At 43.6% G+C, this 17,272-nt stretch overlaps 1 protein-coding gene across 12 annotated transcripts in view; it reads right to left on the bottom strand.

Annotated features, from left to right (window-relative positions):
• Positions 1–11,456, bottom strand: part of TMEM241 (transmembrane protein 241) — a 156,109-nt gene extending 144,653 nt beyond the window's left edge. For 11 of the 12 annotated variants that reach the window (XR_012513144.1, XR_012513149.1, XR_012513150.1 and 8 more), the window contains exons 1-2: positions 11,302–11,456; positions 6,694–6,740 (exon numbers count right to left, since the gene is read on the bottom strand). Coding sequence is in view for 5 of the 12 variants with exons in the window: in XM_074383681.1 (XP_074239782.1) it covers positions 6,694–6,740; positions 11,302–11,373 (119 nt within the window). In the remaining 7 variants the exon portion in view is untranslated. Of the gene's footprint in view, positions 1–4,486; positions 4,545–6,693; positions 6,741–11,301 lie in introns of all 12 variants that reach the window. The other variant, XM_074383683.1, reaches the window with a different exon arrangement.
• Between the last annotated feature and the right edge of the window lie 5,816 nt (positions 11,457–17,272).

The following is a 17,272-nucleotide window of genomic DNA, read 5'->3' as shown; positions in this document are numbered from 1 at the left end:
TTTACTTTGCAGTCAAAGGGTCTATCCTAAAATGTGAATTTAATTGTCCTACTTGCTTGTTTTAAAAACAGATGAGTCTTCCTGGTACCACAGACAGCAACCCTCAGCCTCTTTTCTGCCAACACAATCGGGGTCATGAAGCTCACCCGAGACACACTGCCCCCAGCATGCATAGTGCAGAGGCAGCACAAGTCACAAACACCTCTCCCTTTCCCAGTGCAGAAAACACATCAGAATGCCAAATGAGAGAGAGGCATAGTAGCTTGCTCTAATTGCTTTTTGAGTTTAGGTGAGTCATTCATAAATTTCAAAACCCTGTTTTCATTATAAATGACTTGAGACACCTCACCTCGGAAGTGACTATGACCACAACATACTCGTGTTGCAACACTACAGTTGAGAACTCTGGCCTAAAGGACAAAGTCACTTGAGTGTGACACACCTCTGGGACTTGCACCTGCCCCTCTGCAGGGTCAGCTGCTGTCTGCTTGCTGTGGGCAGTCACATGCTAGCCACACAGGATGGCCCACAGCCTTGGGAATATGCCAGGTCATGCTGAATTCTGAGAGTTTGGGTGTGCCGTCCTCTTGCCCCATAATGTTCTTCCCATCTCTTTGTAGTGGATACTGCTCAGCCTCTAACACCTAGTTTGTACATATCCTGTGTGAAGTTTCACTGACCCAGCCAAGCAAAACACACCAAATGTGCGTCCTGCCTTCAAACAGTTTGGTCTAGCACAGTGATTCTCAACCAGGCAATCTTCCCCTCCAGGGGGTATTTGGCAATGTCTAGAAAAACGTTTGGTTGTCACAGCTGGGGAAAGGAGCAGAAGGTATGCCACTGGAATCTAGACAGGCGAAGCCAGGGATGCTGCTAAGCATCCTACAGTGTGAATGGCAGTCCCCATTGCAAAGAATTCTCCAACTCCAAATGTCAGCACTGGAATGTCATTCCAAGGTGGAGAAACCCCAATCTAGTGAAAGTAAGGTAATTAATCAGTAATTACAAACAAGTGTGTGAAGCCCTGAAAAGAAGTGTACCAGGTACCATAAGCCACTCTCTTGAGAGCCACTAACCTAGTCTAGTGAGCGGGTAAGACTTCCTAGAGAAAATAAATTTGAACAAAAACCCAAAGCATGTTCAAGGCAAAAGGCCCAGAGGTGAGAGAGACAATGGCTTCATTCAAAGCTTCTTGGAGAAGTTCAGTTGGTCTGGACCCCAGCACTGGAGCATTGAAGAGGGGGCAGCAAGAGCTGACCCTGGAAAGAAAGGGCTGGTCCTGAAGAACCACGTCAATCATAAGGAGCTGGGACTTCAAACTGAAGACTCACTGAAGGGTTCTGGGCACGGGAGTGACACTGTCATTACCTCTGGGGAAGCTCCCTCTCTTTACAAGGGAGGGAATGTTTCTGAGAGAAGCAAGACTAGGGGCAAAGAAGTAAGTTAGCAGTTTTTATAGTAATTGGAGAGGTGACGGTGCCTGGAAAGGGGCAACATGGATGAACAAAGTGGACAGATTCTGAAGATGTCTAGGAGGCCCTGGTGGTTAACTGGATGTTGAGGATGAAGAAGACAAAGGAAACAAGAATGACTCCCAGGTTCTGAGTTGTACAGTCGGATGCAGGAAAACCATTCACTGCAGGTGAATTTAAGGAACAGCCAGAATTTAAAAAGCAAGCTCCATGAGAGCAGGGATCTGTTTTCTTCACTGATGTGCCCCAAGCATCTGCAGAATACATTACTCTGTCCTACCAGGCACCAGGCATTGTTCTAGGCACTGGAAATACTCCAATGACAAAATGGATAAGTCAAAATTCCAGCCTTTGTAGATCTTACACTCTATGGGGGAGGTGCATTCAGTCTGACTCACCCAAGGACAAGGAGGAGAGTGGCAATCCAAGCATAGAGATCACCCCTTTCTTATGCAAATTCCTTAAGTCCCTCTACCTTGAGAGATGCGGAAAGACAGCCAGGACCAGAAAACACTTGCTACTCTGTGAGAGAGAAACCAGTATCCCAGCTTTATTGACTAAAATACACATAATCACAGAAGATACTTTAAAACTCTGCTACGAGGCCTGGCACAGTAGCTCATGCCTGTAATCCTGGGAGGATCACTTGAGGCCAGGAGTTCAAAGCTGCAGAGAGCTATGATCATGCCACTGTATTCCAGCCTGGGTGACAGAGAGGGAGCCTGCCTCTATAAAAACAAACACATTTGCTATGAAGTATTAGGGAGGAGCTTGACAAAGTATTTTAAAGTTCACCTGAAATAACGTACTGGTGATAATATAATGAACATTTTTTTAAAAAGGTTAAGAATGAAGCCAGGCGCTGTGGTTCAAGCCTGTAATCCTAGCACTTTGGGATGCCAAGGCAGGTGGATCACCTGAGGTCAGGAGCTCGAGACCAGCCTAGCCAACATGGTGAAATCCCATCTCTACTAAAAATACAAAATTAGCTGGGTGTGGTGGTGGGCACCTATTATCCCAGCTACTCAGGAGGCTGAGACAGAAGAATTGCTTGAACCCAGCAGGCGGAGGTTGCAGGGAGCCAAGATTGCATCACTTCACTCCAGCCTGGGAGGAAAAAACAAAACTCTGCCAAAAAAAAAAAAAAAAAAAAGGAGAAGAATGAGGGCTGACTTGCTCTACTACATATTTAAAAGGTTTAATAATTAAAACAATTCAGCATTAGTCCCTTATCATCAAAATTGACAAATGAGTACCCAAAAAGAGACCCTAGAAAAACAACTTTATTATTTTTCATCTTTTATTTTTGGGACAGAGTCTCGCACTGTTGCCCAGACTGGACTGTGGTGGCGTGACCTCAGCTCATTGCAAACTCTGCTTCCCAGGTTCAAGCAATTCTTGTGCCTCAGTCTCCTGAATAGCAGGACTACAGGTACTCACCATCACACCGGGCTGATTTTTGCAGTTTTAGTAGAGACAGGGTTTTGCCATGTTGGCCAAGCTGGTCTCGAACTCCCGGCCTCACGAGATCCTCTTGCCTTGGATTCCCAAAGTACTGAGATTATAGGCATAAGCCAACTCGCCCAGCCAAAAAATGACTTTATACAGATGCTCCTCAACTTACAATGGAGTTATGTCCCAACAAATTAATCATACATTGAAAATATCATAATTGGCTCGGTGCGGTGGCTCACACCTGTAATCCCAGCACCTTGGGAGGCCAAGGCGGGCATTTCACCTGAGATCAGGAGTTCGAGACCAGCCTGGCCAATGTAGTGAAACCCCGTCTCTACAAAAAATACAAAATCAGCCAGGCATGGTGGCGCATGCCTGTAACCCAGCTACTAGGGATGCTGAGTCAGGAGAATTGCTTGAACCCAGACAGGAGGCAGAGGTTGCAGTGAGCCAAGATCATGCTATTGCACTCCAGCCCCAGGAGACAGTGCGAGACTCCATCTCAAAAGAAAAAAAAAAGAAAATGTCATAATTGAAAGAGCGTTGAATACACATAACCTACCGAACACCAGAGCTTGACTTTGCCTACCATAAACATGTTCAGAACATTTACATTCACGTGGCTGGGAGCTGCAGCTCACCACTCGCTACTACTGCTCAGCATCAGGGGAGAGTATTGCATGGCATATTGCTAGCCCGGGAAACAGCAAAACTCAAAAGCTGAAGTATGGTTTCTCCTGAAAGCATATTGCTTTCACACCATCATACAGTCAAACAATTCTACGTCCAACTGTCATTAAGTTGGGACCATCTGTATATGAGATTAACAATCATATACACATTGCTATGCCCTTGGGCATAAGGCAAAAGGAAGGATTATACAATACATGAGGCTAGTATAAACCAGTTAACTACTGGGAAAGGGATAATTTCCTTACATTGCACCATATGCTAAATTAAACTGACAATGATTAAAACTTGAATAAAGCTTTAATGAAATATAGGTGAACATCTAAATGAATGTTATGCCTTAGGCATAAGGCAAAAGGAAGGATTATACAATAAATGAGGTTAGTATAAATCAGTTAACTACTAGAGAAGGGACATTTTTCTCACATTGCACCATATAAATTAAACTGACAATGATTAAAACTTGAATAAAGCTTTAATGAAATATAGGTGAATATCTAAATGGTTTTATGATGGAGAAGAAAAAAAACATTTAAAAAATGGAAGTAATTGTGAATGAAATAATCAATACATTTGACCACATCAAAATGTTTAAATAATCAAAATAATTATAAACAAATCAAAAGACAAAGAACAAATTGCAAAAATTATTTCCAAAAACATGATGGACAACTGGTTGACCTCCTTAAAATATAAAAAAATTTACTAAATTAATAAGAAAAACACTAAAACCTCAATGAAAATAAAGGGATAAAAGGTACAACTAGACAATTCACTGAAAATGAGATACAAGTGGATAACATACATAAGATAAGAAGATTGTCCAACTTGATGAATAACCTAAAAAATTATACAACAAAACAATATACCTCTTGCTCATGAAATCAGCAAAGAGAATCACAGTTTGAGGCTGGGTGGCAACGTCAACTGGGAAAACATTTTTGGAAAAGAATCTGTTAATATTCAAGATGAATACTAAAGATGTTCATGTACTTTAACTCGAATTTATTAATTTTTATTTTTTTTAGAGACAAGATCTCACTCTGTCACCCAAGCTGGAGTACAGCAACATGATCACAGCTCACTGCAGCCTCTAACTCTTAGGGTCCAACAATCCTGCCTGTACCTCCAGAGTAGCTGAGACTACAGGTACATGTCACCATACTCAGATAATTTTTTTTAAGATTCAAGGGGTGCATGTGCAGATCTGCTACATGGGTACATTGCATGGTGCTGGTTTCGGCTTCTATTGATCCCGTGACCCAAAACAGTGAACATAGGACCTAATAGGTAGTTTTTCAATCCTTACTTATCTCCCTCCCTAACTCTCCCCTTGGGGAATCCCACTGTCTACTGTTCCATCTTTCTGTCCGTGTGTACCCAACGTTCAGCTGCCATTTACACGTAAGAACATGCAGTATTTGGTTTTCTGTTTCTGTTAATTCACTAGGATGATGACCTTCAGCTGCATCCATGCTGCTGCTAAGGACATAATTGTGCTCTTTTTTATGGCTGTGCAGTATTTCACGGTATATATATGTACCAAATTTTCTTTATCCAATCCACGGTTGATGGGCACCTAGGTTGATTCCATGCCTTTGCTATTATGAATAGTGCTGTGATAAAATACATATGAGCGTAGGTATGTTTTTGGTAGAACAATTTATTTTCCTTAGGTATACACCCAGTAATGAGATTGCTGGGTCAAATGGTAATTCTATTTTTTGTTCTTTTAGAAGTCTCCAAACTGCTTTCCATAGGGGCTAAGCTAATTTACAATCCTGCCAACAGTGTATAAGCATTCCCTTTTCTCCAAAACTTTGCCAACATATTATTTTTTTGCCTTTTTTTTTTTAAGACAGATTTTCACTCTTGTCATCCAGGCTGGAGTGCAATGGTGCAATCTTGGCTCACTCCAACCTCTGCCTCCCAAGTTCAAGCAATTCTCCTGCCTCAGCCTCCCCAGTAGGTAGAATTACAGGCATGCGACACTACGCCCAGATAGTTTTTTAAATATTTTTAGCAGAGACGGAGTTTCACCATGCTGGTCAGTCTCATCTTGAACTCCTGACCTCAGGTGATCCACCCACCTTGGTCTCTCACAGTGCTGGGATTATAGGCATGAGCCACCACTCGCAGCCAGTTTTTGACTTTTTACTAATAGCCATTCTGACTGGTATGAGATAGTATCTCATGATGGTTTGATTTGCATTTCTCTGACAATTAGTGATAGCAGGCAATGTTTCATATGTTGGCCACTTGCATGTCTTGTTTTGAGAAGTGTCTATTCATGGACTTTGCTCACTTTTAAAGGAATTATTTGTTTTATTTCCTCGTTGATTTATTTGGATTCCTTATGGATTGTGGATATTAGTCCTTTGTTGGATACATAGTTTGCAACACTGTTTACTCTGTTAATAGTTTCTTTTGCTGTTCAGAACGTCTTTAGTTTAATAAGGTCCTGATGGTCAATTTTTGTATTTATTGCATTTGCTTTCATCATAAATTCTTTGTCTATGTCAATGTGCAAAAAAGTATTTCCTAGGTTTTCTTGTAGGATTTTTAGAGTTTGAGATCTTAATCCACCCGAGTCTTTAATCCATCCTGAGTTAATTTTTATTTATAGTAAGACACAGGGGTCCAGTTTCATTTTCTGCATATGGTTAGCCAGTTTTGTTTTTTCTTTTTTTTTGTAGAGACAGGGCCTTGCTATGTTGCCCAAACTGGTCTCAAATTCCTGGCCTCATACAATCCTCTTGCCTCAGCCTCCCAAAGTGCTGAGATTATAGTAATGAGACACCATGTCTAGCCTAACCCAAATTTCTTATATAGGAATCAATCCCAAAGAAATCATTGGAAATTTGGCAGAATTTAACACAAAAATGTCTTGTAACATTGTTTTCATACCCCCAAAATGGAACAAAACTTAAATGTCTGTTAATAAGGTGGCTAAATATCTTACAAGATATCTATTTGACAACAAAAAAACTCTATGCAGTTATTAAAACTATTTCAAATAATGATGTTGATTGGACATTTCCTAAAAATGTATATAAAAAGCAAAAAAGATACTCACCCTTGGAATAATGTAGGGTAGGTAAATTTCAAGACAGACAGGACATACTGAAAAACAAACAGCAGATTGTTGGACATTTCAAATGATAGAAAATTGACAAACCAGACAATCAAAAAAATTTCTATTAAAGAAACAAAAGCACATGTCAGTTTTTAAAAGGCCATTATTCCCACCAAAATCACAAACTGGGCAAACAAATGACCTCCCAAGTCATACTAAAGTGATTGGGCTGGCCGGGCATGGTGGCTCATGCCTATAATCCCAGCACTTTGGGATGCTGAGGCAGGCAGATCACGAAGTCAAGTGTTCGAAACCAGCTGGGCGTGATGGCATGCACCTGTAGTCCCAGTTACTCAGGAGGCTGAGGCAGAAGAATCATTTGAACCCAGGAGGCAGAGGTTGCAGTGAGCCAAGATCACAACACTGCACTCCAGCCTGGGCAACAAGAGCAGGACTCTGTCTCAAAAAAAAAAAGAGCTCATGAAAAAAAGATCATAAACCCCCCAAAAAAGTAGGTGAGGCCATGTGAAAGTTAACAAAAACACCCGTATCTCTCTTTCTTTTTTCAAGCGATGTTCCTGCCTCAGCCTCCCCAGTAGCTGGGATTACAAGCATGTGCTCCTACATATATCCAGCTAATTTTTGTATTTTTTAGGAGAGACAGGGTTTTGTCATGTTGGCCAGGCTGGTCTCGAACTCCTGACCCCAGATGATCCACCCATCTTGGCCTCTCAAAGTGCTGGGATTACAGACATGAGCCACCATGCCCAGCCTCATATCTCTTTTTTCAGTGCATTGTCTACTTATGCCTTTTACCCATTTATTTTCACTGAGGTTTTAGTATTTTTCTTATTAATTTAATAAGTTCTTTGTATTTTACAGATGCCAACCACTTGTCCAGAATCAAAATGAACTTTGCTTCTGAGCTGAAGGCTCAATTTCTATAAGGGGAACGACAGCTGGCTGCCTAGGACCTGATTATAGCTGGAACCTCCCAAAGGACAGAGGAACATGTCATCAGCCTGGGCCAGCCCAGGCCACCAAGCCAGAGCCCAAGGGTGTGGTGCTTCCTCCTCCCTCTGTACCTAGGGCAGCTTCCTTTGACAGCACACTTGCTGCCTCAAACTTCTAACAAATACCATTCTTTCAAACAGTAGAAGGGGGTCAGAATGAGCTATATGAAATTTTTTTTAAAAAAGAATTTTCTTGGCAGGGTGTGGTGGCTCACACCTGTAATCCCAGCACTGGCAGTCTGAGGTGGATGGATCATGAGGTCAGGAGATTGAGACCATCCAGGCTAAGATGGTGAAACCCCGTCTCTACTAAAAATACAAACATGGTGAAAACCCATCTCTACTAAAAATACAAAAGTTAGCTGGGCATGGTGGCTAATGCCTGTAATCTCAGCTACTCAGGAGGCTGAGGCAGGAGAATCACTTGAACCCGGGAGGCGGAGGTTGCAGTGATCCGAGATCACATTATTCCACTCCAGCCTGGGTGACAGGGCAAGAAATTCCCTCTCAAAAAAAAAAAAGAATTTCCTTTCTTCAAATAAATAGGGGAACAGCTGAAGGAGAAAATTACATGAAGAAATATGGAAATAAACTAAAACAGAAGCTTCAAAAGCTAGAAGAGAGCATCCTCTACTTTAAACAACAACAACAAAAAAAACTTCACTAATTCAAAGAAAATTAATGTGGCAGAGAAATTACATGCTCTCTGCCACATTAGAGTAGAATATGCTCATAATAGACAAAATACACTCATGGGGTGTCCATTGCAGATTTCTTCCCAGTTGGCCTCTACTTGGTCCAAGCTGACCCACCCAGCCTTGGCTGCCAGAAGGGACCACCACCATCCTGGTTGAGAAGATGAAATAATGGCCATAAGAGTTCAAGCTTTTAAGAGACATAAAGTTCCTCACCAGAGTCCCACAATGTACAGCCACTACTGGCACCCATACCTGGTTCTCCTGTCTCTCTACTCCACTCTCGAGCTCACCTCCTCCTCCCTCTGAAGACAATCTCTTCCTTCTCCCTTTCCTTCCTGCCTTCTGCTGTTTTTGACCTACTCTTTGTACTAGCTCTGACACTTCCAGCATCACCAAGCTAAAGCATTCCAAACCATTGTATTTACATTCTCAGGGCCCTTGGTCAGCTATGAGTTTGATTATTCAGATTATCCATTCCTGGGAAGAAACAATTTTCATCTAACATCAAAATGCATTATGCATATGGAAAGTATTGTTTTGATTAAATGTGTTGGCTCGGCACAGGGGCTCACACCTATAATCCCAGCATTTGGGAGGCCAAGGCAAGGTGGGCAGATCGCTTGAGCCCAGGAGTTAGAAACCAGCTTGGGCAACATGGCAAAACTTTGTCTCTATAAAAAAAAAAAAAAATACAGAAATTAGCCAACATGGTGGTGCACACCTATAGTCCGAGCTATTCAGGAGGCTGAGGTATGATGATCACTTGAGCCTGGGAGGCAGAGGTTACAGTGAGCCATGATTACACCACTGCACTCCAACCTGGGTGAAAGAAGAAGACCCTGTCTCAAAAAACAAACAAAAATTTATAAAATACCTTGGGGCTCCAATAAATTTTGTAAAAGTGCCACAAATGAAAATGTACATCCAGGCGGGGTGTGATGGCTCACGCCTATAATCCCAGCACTTTGGGAGGCTGAGGTGGGTGGATCACCTGAGTCAGGAGTTTGAGACCAGGCTGACCAACATGGAGAAACCCCATCTTCACTAAAAATACAAAATTAGCAGGGTATGGTGGTGCATGTCTGTAATCCCAGCTATTTGGGAGGCTGAGGCAAGAGAATAACTTGAACCCAGGAGAAAGAGGTTGCAATGAACCGAGATCACACCATTGCATTCCAGCCTGGGCAACAAGAGCAAAACTCCATCTCGAAAATAAAATTTAAAAAGAAAGAGTAAGTTCCAAAGGCCAAGTAAGTAGAGCCAGTAAGTAAAACCCATCACTGCCTACCAGGAAGGCTGCATTTATGGACCTTCAGAGGCTTATTGCCCTGACTAAAAATCAACTGGAGGCCGGGCGCGGTGGCTCACGTCTGCAATCCCTCAGCACTTTGGGAGGCTGAGGTGGGCAGATCACCAGCGGTCAGTAGTTAGAGACCAGCCTGGCCAATATGGTGAAACTCCGTCTCTACTAAAAATACAAAAATGAGCACAGCATGGTAGCACACATCTGTAGTCCCAGCTACTCGGGAGGCTGAGACAGGAGACTCACTTGAACCAGGAAGGTGGAGGTTGCAGTGACCCGAGATCATGTGACTGCACTCCAGCCTGGGTGATAGAGGGAGACTCCATCTCAAAAATAAAAATAAACTGGAGAGGGAAAGGGGGTTGGGGAGCATCCTCTGGATATATAAAGAGAGGCACTCTCTGTAGGAGAGGAGGCAGAAAGAAATGCTGTTTGTTGATGGTTCTTTTCCAGAGAGCAAGAGAGGGGAGAGGAAAGGTGGAGAGCAGGGGGGAGCCCACAGTAGAGACCCCACAGTGCGGCCATGTGTCCTGCACTCTGTATTCCCACTTTTGCTGGAGCCAGCCCAAAGTCCAGGCCAGCAGGTGATGCCCCAGCCACGCCCACTGGGTCCTACTGGTTCCACCATTTCCCTGCATGGTACCAAACCCAAAGTCAGCTTCCCTCTCTTTGCAAAATAAAGTCCCAAACCTGGTATTAATGCTTCTCTGCCTCCTCACCAAAAGGGTTTCATGAGTTCATGACGTATAACCTAAAATTAAATGTGCGTTTTATTTTGAAAATAACAATTCCGACCGGGCGCGGTGGCTTACGCCTGTAATCCCAGCACTTTGGGAGGCCGAGGCCGGCAGATTACGAGGTCAAGAGATCGAGACCATCCTGGCCAACAGGGTAAAACCCCGTCTCTATTAAAAAAATAAAAAAATTAGCTGGGCCTGGTGGCGTGCGCCTGTAGTCCCAGCTACTCGGGAGGCTGAGGCAGGAGAATTGCTTAAACCCGGGAGGCGGAGGTTGCAGGGAGCTGAGATCGTGCCACTAAACTCTAGCCTGGTGACAGAGAGAGTTTTCCTCTCATAAAAATAATAATAATGCCATCAGAAACGCCTTAAGTGCTTACAATGGAGACATACAAAAAAATTGATTCGGGATTCAGCAGTGTGAGGGGGAGATGGCTTAATCTCTTCTATTTGAAGGCTTCTGGACTCTCACGGAACTCTGGGACACTGGCCTGCTTAGAAAAAACGCAAGATGTGTCAGATTCTTCTGACTCTTCCTCCCCAGGGAGAGCAGGAGCCAACTGCTTGCTTTCTCTTAAAACTAGTCCACACAGCCCCAAACCAAGTTCCCAGAAAATGGGCAGCCCTAAAATCCTGTTTCCCAGGAGATGTGCCGCGCTTTACAGTGCAGGAAACGGGGACAGTACAGGCTGGCAAATCCTATTTCTAAAAGAGCATCATCCCTTATGGAGGTGGTTCGCTCTCGATCGCCACCAGGAAGAATGAGGCAGAAAGTCGGAGGCTCGGTTTGTCACGGGCAGATGATGCGGTTCAAGCCTCCCACGTGCAAGCGCTGCCTCCCGCGCCCGCCCCCTCACCTTGTTCGTGAGGTAAGAAGCCAGATAGCAGGTACAAAAGGTGAGGCCGACCAGGGGCTTCCTCACGCACATCTGTCAACTCGTCCCCTTCCCGGGGACCCGCGGTGCCTTCCCGAACCCCCGGCCCCCGCCGGAACCCTGCGGCAGCAACAGCAGCCCCGAGACAGCCACGTAGCTCCGAGCTCCGCCAGTCAGCGCGGGGACCGCCCCCCTCCCCACGCCCCGGCGTCTGCCTCCTTAAAGGGGCCGCGCCCGGGAAGGCCCTGCAGCCTGGGGATGCGCCGAGCCACATCCAGCCGGCGATCTGTCTGCAACCAAGGATGGCACCGGCTGTGGCCGCCAGTACAGGAAGGTCGGACGGCCATCCTTCTTTTAAAAAGTAGAAAGTGGCAGAAGAGGAAAAAAGCATACCCCAGTTCACAATACCCCATCACTGTTTAAAGAAAAATGTTCGCCGGGCGTGGTGGCTCACGCCTGTAATCCCAGCACTTTGGGAGGCCGAGGCGGACGGATAACCTGAGGTTAGGAGTTCGAGACCAGCCTGACCAACATGGAGAAAGCCCTTCTCTACTAAAAATACAAAATTAGCACGACGTGGTGACACATGTCTATAATCTCAGCTACTTGAGGGGCTCAGACAGGAGAATCGCTTGAACCTGGGAGGCGGAGGTTGCGGTGAGCGAAGATCCTGCCGTTGCACTCCAGCCTGGGCGACAAGAGTTAAACTCCGGCTCCAAAAAAAAAAAAAAAGAAAGAAAGAAAGAAAAATATTCATCGCTATCTCTAAACGATGGAACCAAAATGTTACCCGTGCTTTACTGTATTTTCCCAATTTTCTCCACTGAGTCTGCAGCGCTTTGGCAAAGGACACAACAAAAAGGTAACAACAATAAATGTTAATGTAAAAGGAAGATGAAGGAGGAAGGAACTGGAATTGAGGATAAGTCTTTTTAGTTAGTTTGTTGTGCTTGTGTTTAAGTAAAGTCATTCCATGTGTTAACATTTCTATAAAATATGAACCCTTTCCCAAAGAAGAGTTTCAAGCACAGCCCCTATTCCTGTTTCTAGTCTGTACGGTGGAAAATTGGACTCACGAGGCTTCTGGCGAATATTAGTAAACCGCAAGAAAACCTACTGATGGACTTGGACAGTAGCAAGAAGTGCCAGTGTTCTCTGCCTATAGAAACGCAGAGATTTTCAGAAACACCGCACACATGGGGAAACCATCACTCTTAAGCCACAGCAAAAGTCTTCCTGGCCCTTGGTGCCAGAGCAGTGGATGGAAAAGGACACACCACCCCTTTGGCAATTTTTCTGTTTTTCAGAGGCATGCCTTGTTTCTCGCTGCTCCCTCCAGCGTTGAGGAAGGAATGACTTTGGCTTGTCCCCTTGAAGCCATTCCCCAGCCTCCACTGTCCCATCGCAGTCCTTTGACTCTGCTCACTTTTCCACAGGCCTCTTTCTGGGCCTGCTGGTTGGTCTGCAGAGGGGACTAGCATAGAGATGGAGGTGGGCTGGTCACCCCTTCCCTCCCTTTTCTCCCACAGTCTCCATCAAACCATTTGTACAGGTGGGTATAACTTTCTCTACTGAGACTAGGTGATATGGTTTGGCTGTGTCCCCAAATCTTTTTGAATCATAGTTCCCATGTTATGGGAGGGACCTGGTGCCAGATAATTGAATCATGGGGACAGTTTCTCCCATACTGTTCTCGTGATACTAAATAAGTCTCACGAGATCTGATGGTTTTACCCCTTTCCCTTAGCTCTCATTTTCCCTCTCTTGCCTGCTGCCATGTATGATGTGCCTTTTGCCTTCCACCATGATTGTCAGGCCTCCCCGGCACCATGGATCTGTGAGTCCATTAAATTTCTTTTTCTTTGTAATTTACCCAGTCTCAGGTAAGTCTTTATCAGCAGCGTGAAAACAGACTAATACATTGGGTTATATAAAGAAAAAAAAATACAGAGCAGGAAGAGAGGAGATGAAGCTTCAAATGCATTGCATTTTCCTCTACATAGAAATAAAATCATGTAAGAACTTAACACTTCACAAGGGGGCCCCTTCACAAGCCTGCACTCAGTTCTCACCCATCACTCTTGTCCCAGGATCTGTGTCTCCCTCTCTAAAACACCAGTCTTTAATGGCAATTTTAAAAGATCATTGTGGTCGGGCGCGGTGGCTCACACCTGTAATCCCAGCACTTTGGGAGGCTGAGGTGGGCCACCTGTTATATCCACCTGTACAAGTGAATCACCTAAGGTCGGGAGTTCAAGACCAGCCTGACCAACATGGAGAAACTCCGTTGTACTAAAAATACAAAATTAGCCGGGCATGGTGGCACATGCCTATAATCCCAGCTACTCAGAAGGCTGAGGCAGGAGAATCACTTGAACTCGCAGAGGTTGCAGTGAGCCGACATCATACCATTGCACTCCAGCCTGGGCAACAAAAGCAAAACTCTGTCTAAAAAAAAAAAAAAAAAAAATCATTGTAACAAGACCAATAGAATAGAGATCTATAAAAGGAACAAATAATAAACCAATACCACGCTGTTAACTACCACTACCCACATAACCAATATTAACAGGTTGGTGCATCCTTCTACAGCTTCCTTTGTATTCATAGATCAACATATACCCATTTATAAGTTGTTGTCTCACAAAAATGGATCAAGCTATTCACATTGCTAAACAACTTACTTTTACAACTACAGGTCAACACATACAGATTTAATTCTTTTTAAAAGCTGCAGGCATTCCATAGTATGGATATACCATGATGTATTCAACCAGTCTGCTGTTGACATAATTATGGTGTTTATAGTCTTTTGCTACAATAAACAAGGCTATAATCAACATCTTTGTACATATGTCTTTACCTCCTGCTGATTTAATTTCTGTAGAATAGATTCCCAACAGGAAGATTGCAGAATCACAGCATGTGTGTATTTTTTTTTTTTTTAATCATTTCTTTCTACTTCCCTGTACTATCTGCTTGTGGGAATCCTACTTAGGTCCAGCTCTTCTCACACACTTCAGGCAGAACTTTTTCTCCTCTCTTTTCCATTACTACTTTTTAATACCTGTTATAATAATTAGCAGCTTACATCTTTTTTCTACCTAGTGATTCACAAAGAAAATCGTAGTATTTCAGAGCCCCTGGCTAAATTGCTGACACTGCTTAGGGTCTGAAACGCCGTCCAGGCCTCCCTGAAGTTGAGGAGAAACTCCTGTAACTCTTGCCCAGCCACGCCAGTTAAGAAGCTGTATTAGGCTGAGTGTGGTGGCTCATGCCTGTAATCCCAACACTCTGGAAGGCTGAGATGGGTGGATCACCTGAGGTCAAGAGTGAAAGACCAGTCTAGCCAACATAGGGAAACCCCATCTCTGCTAAAAATGCAAAAAATTAGCTGGACGTGGTGATGTGCACCTGTAATCCCAGCTACTTGGGAATCTGAGGTAGGAGAATCACTTGAACCCAGGAAGAAGAGGTTACGGTGAGCCGAGATCACACCCTTGAACTCCAGGCTGGGAGACAGAGTGAGACCCTGTCTCAAAAAAAGTAAGAAAATTAAAAGAAGCTGTATTAAAGTCAGGGTGTTGCATACCCTCTCTCCCCAGCCACGTGGCTGCTCTTGGAGAGCATAGGCACCCCTATGCTTAGCTCAGTGCCTTACACAAACTAGGTATACTGATACATGCATGGTGAAGGAATCTATCAACTGAACAAAGGCATCAATGAAGTAGTGTAGGAATGGGATTTTAAAATGTTAAGCAGCATGGAACACATATAACACCAAAAAGCGATGGAATCTTAACACAAAAGACACCTACAGTCACCAACTTGCCACATGGGCACCAAACAACCTCACAGGAGATTGCCTCACAGGATATTGCTGTTAAGAGGATAACAACTACCACAAATGAGAAACTTAAATTGCATTGCCAGAAACAGATTTGTTGGTAAACTTCTTTGATAGTTCTTATTGCTTTGTTTCGCTATTGCCTAGGCTTTGGAACAATTCAGTTCAGTTTTAATTAGGAACTACCAATTCAGTTCCTAATTAAAGGTATTTATACTATATTAAGTTTAATCTCATATATTGTTATCAAAGAAATCTAATAGTTCTTTTTTTTTTTTTTTTTTTTTTTTTGAGACGGAGTTTCGCTCTTGTTACCCAGGCTGGAGTGCAATGGCGCGATCTCGGCTCACCGCAACCTCCGCCTCCTGGGTTCAGGCAATTCTCCTGCCTCAGCCTCCTGAGTAGCTGGGATTACAGGCACGTGCCACCATACCCAGCTAATTTTTTGTATTTTTAGTAGAGACGGGGTTTCACCATGTTGACCGGGATGGTCTCAATCTCTTGACCTCATGATCCACCCGCCTCGGCTTCCCAAAGTGCTGGGATTACAGGCGTGAGCCACCGCGCCTGGGCAGTTCTTTTTTTTAAATTCTTTGAGATGAGGTCTTGCTCTGTCATCCAGGCTGGAGTGCAGTGATCTTGGCCCACTGCCACCTCTGCCTCCGAGCTCAAGCGATCCTCCCATCTCAGCCTCCTGAGTAGCTGGACTACAGGCACATGCTGCCATGCCCAGCTAATTTTTGTATTTTTTGTAGAGACTAAGTTTTGCTGTGTCTCCCACGCTGGTATCAAACTCCTGGACTCAAGTCGTCCACCTGCCTTGACCTCCCAAAGTGCTGAGATTAAAGGTGTGAACCACCTTGTCCAGCTAAAATCTAATCATTCTAATATAAGATTGCAATATTTAGTTATTTAATTTTATTTTAAAGTTTAAAAAAATAAGCAGAATGTGAAATTGGTTTTCAATTGAATGCAGAAATGCCATTTGAGCGGTATATATAAATGTATGTGATGGAAGGTTTCCAGATATGCACAGAAATTCAAAAGGCTTCAAAACAGAGAAGAAATTGAAAGGAAGTTGAGAGAATGTATCAGTTAGGATATTTTCTAGTGTAAGTAAGAACTTCTAACACATACTTGCTTAAATAATAAGAATACATTGGTTCATGTAATTGAAAAGTCCAACCCAGGCACGGTGGCTCACACCTGTAATCCCAGCACTTTGGGAGGCCCAGGTGGGCGGATCACGAGGTCAAGAGATTGATACCATCCTAGCCAACATGGTGAAACCCCATCTCTACCAAAAAATTCAAATATTAGCTGGGTGTGTTGGCACGCGCCTATAGTCACAGCTAGCTACTTGGGAGGCTGAGGCAGGAGAATCACTTGAACCCGGGAGGTGGTGGTTACAATAAGCCGAGATCTTGCCTCTGCACTCCAGTCTGGCTACAGACCGAGACTCCGTCTCAAAAAAAAGAAGAAGAAGAAAAAGAAAAGAAAAGTCCAGATAGATCAGGCTTCGTGTATAGTTTGGTCCAAGCATTCAACAATATCTGGGATATCACCAAGAACTAGGTTGACCATGGATCCTAATTTGCCCAAAACACGTTTGATTTATGCTTTTGTCCTAGCATAATTATTAATGCCATCTCTTTCATTCCTACAAGTGTCTTGTTCTGGATGATAAATTAAATGATCACCAACCAAGAACCTCGTTTCTTCCAACTCTTGGCTCTGCTTTCCAGGGTGCCTGAGTTCTCACATGATTACTGCTACCAGAGTAGCCAGGGCTACTGTAGCTCATTCAGCTTCAGAATGAGTGAATTTCTCTCCACCCATTTAACAAACAACAAGACTGTGGTTTCTTAAAACTAGACCATCTCAGGACAAATGCCTACCCACAATCACTGTGTCTAAGAAAATTTAGACTTCTTTAGTTATATGATTAAAATTTAGAAAATTATTCAGAGATTGGATAGCCAGCAAATAAAGAATTATTTGTTTCCCTAAGTAAACTGCTTATCAAACTATATTATCCAAGCAAACACCGGATGTATAATCTCTATGTCAAAGATAAATAAACCTTTGAAAAAGATAAATACAGCT

This window comes from Saimiri boliviensis, chromosome 13 (assembly GCF_048565385.1).
Source record: "Saimiri boliviensis isolate mSaiBol1 chromosome 13, mSaiBol1.pri, whole genome shotgun sequence".
Taxonomy (NCBI): Eukaryota; Metazoa; Chordata; class Mammalia; order Primates; family Cebidae; genus Saimiri; species Saimiri boliviensis.
Note: the sequence above shows the minus strand (reverse complement) of the source record. Positions and strands in the feature narration are given on the sequence as shown.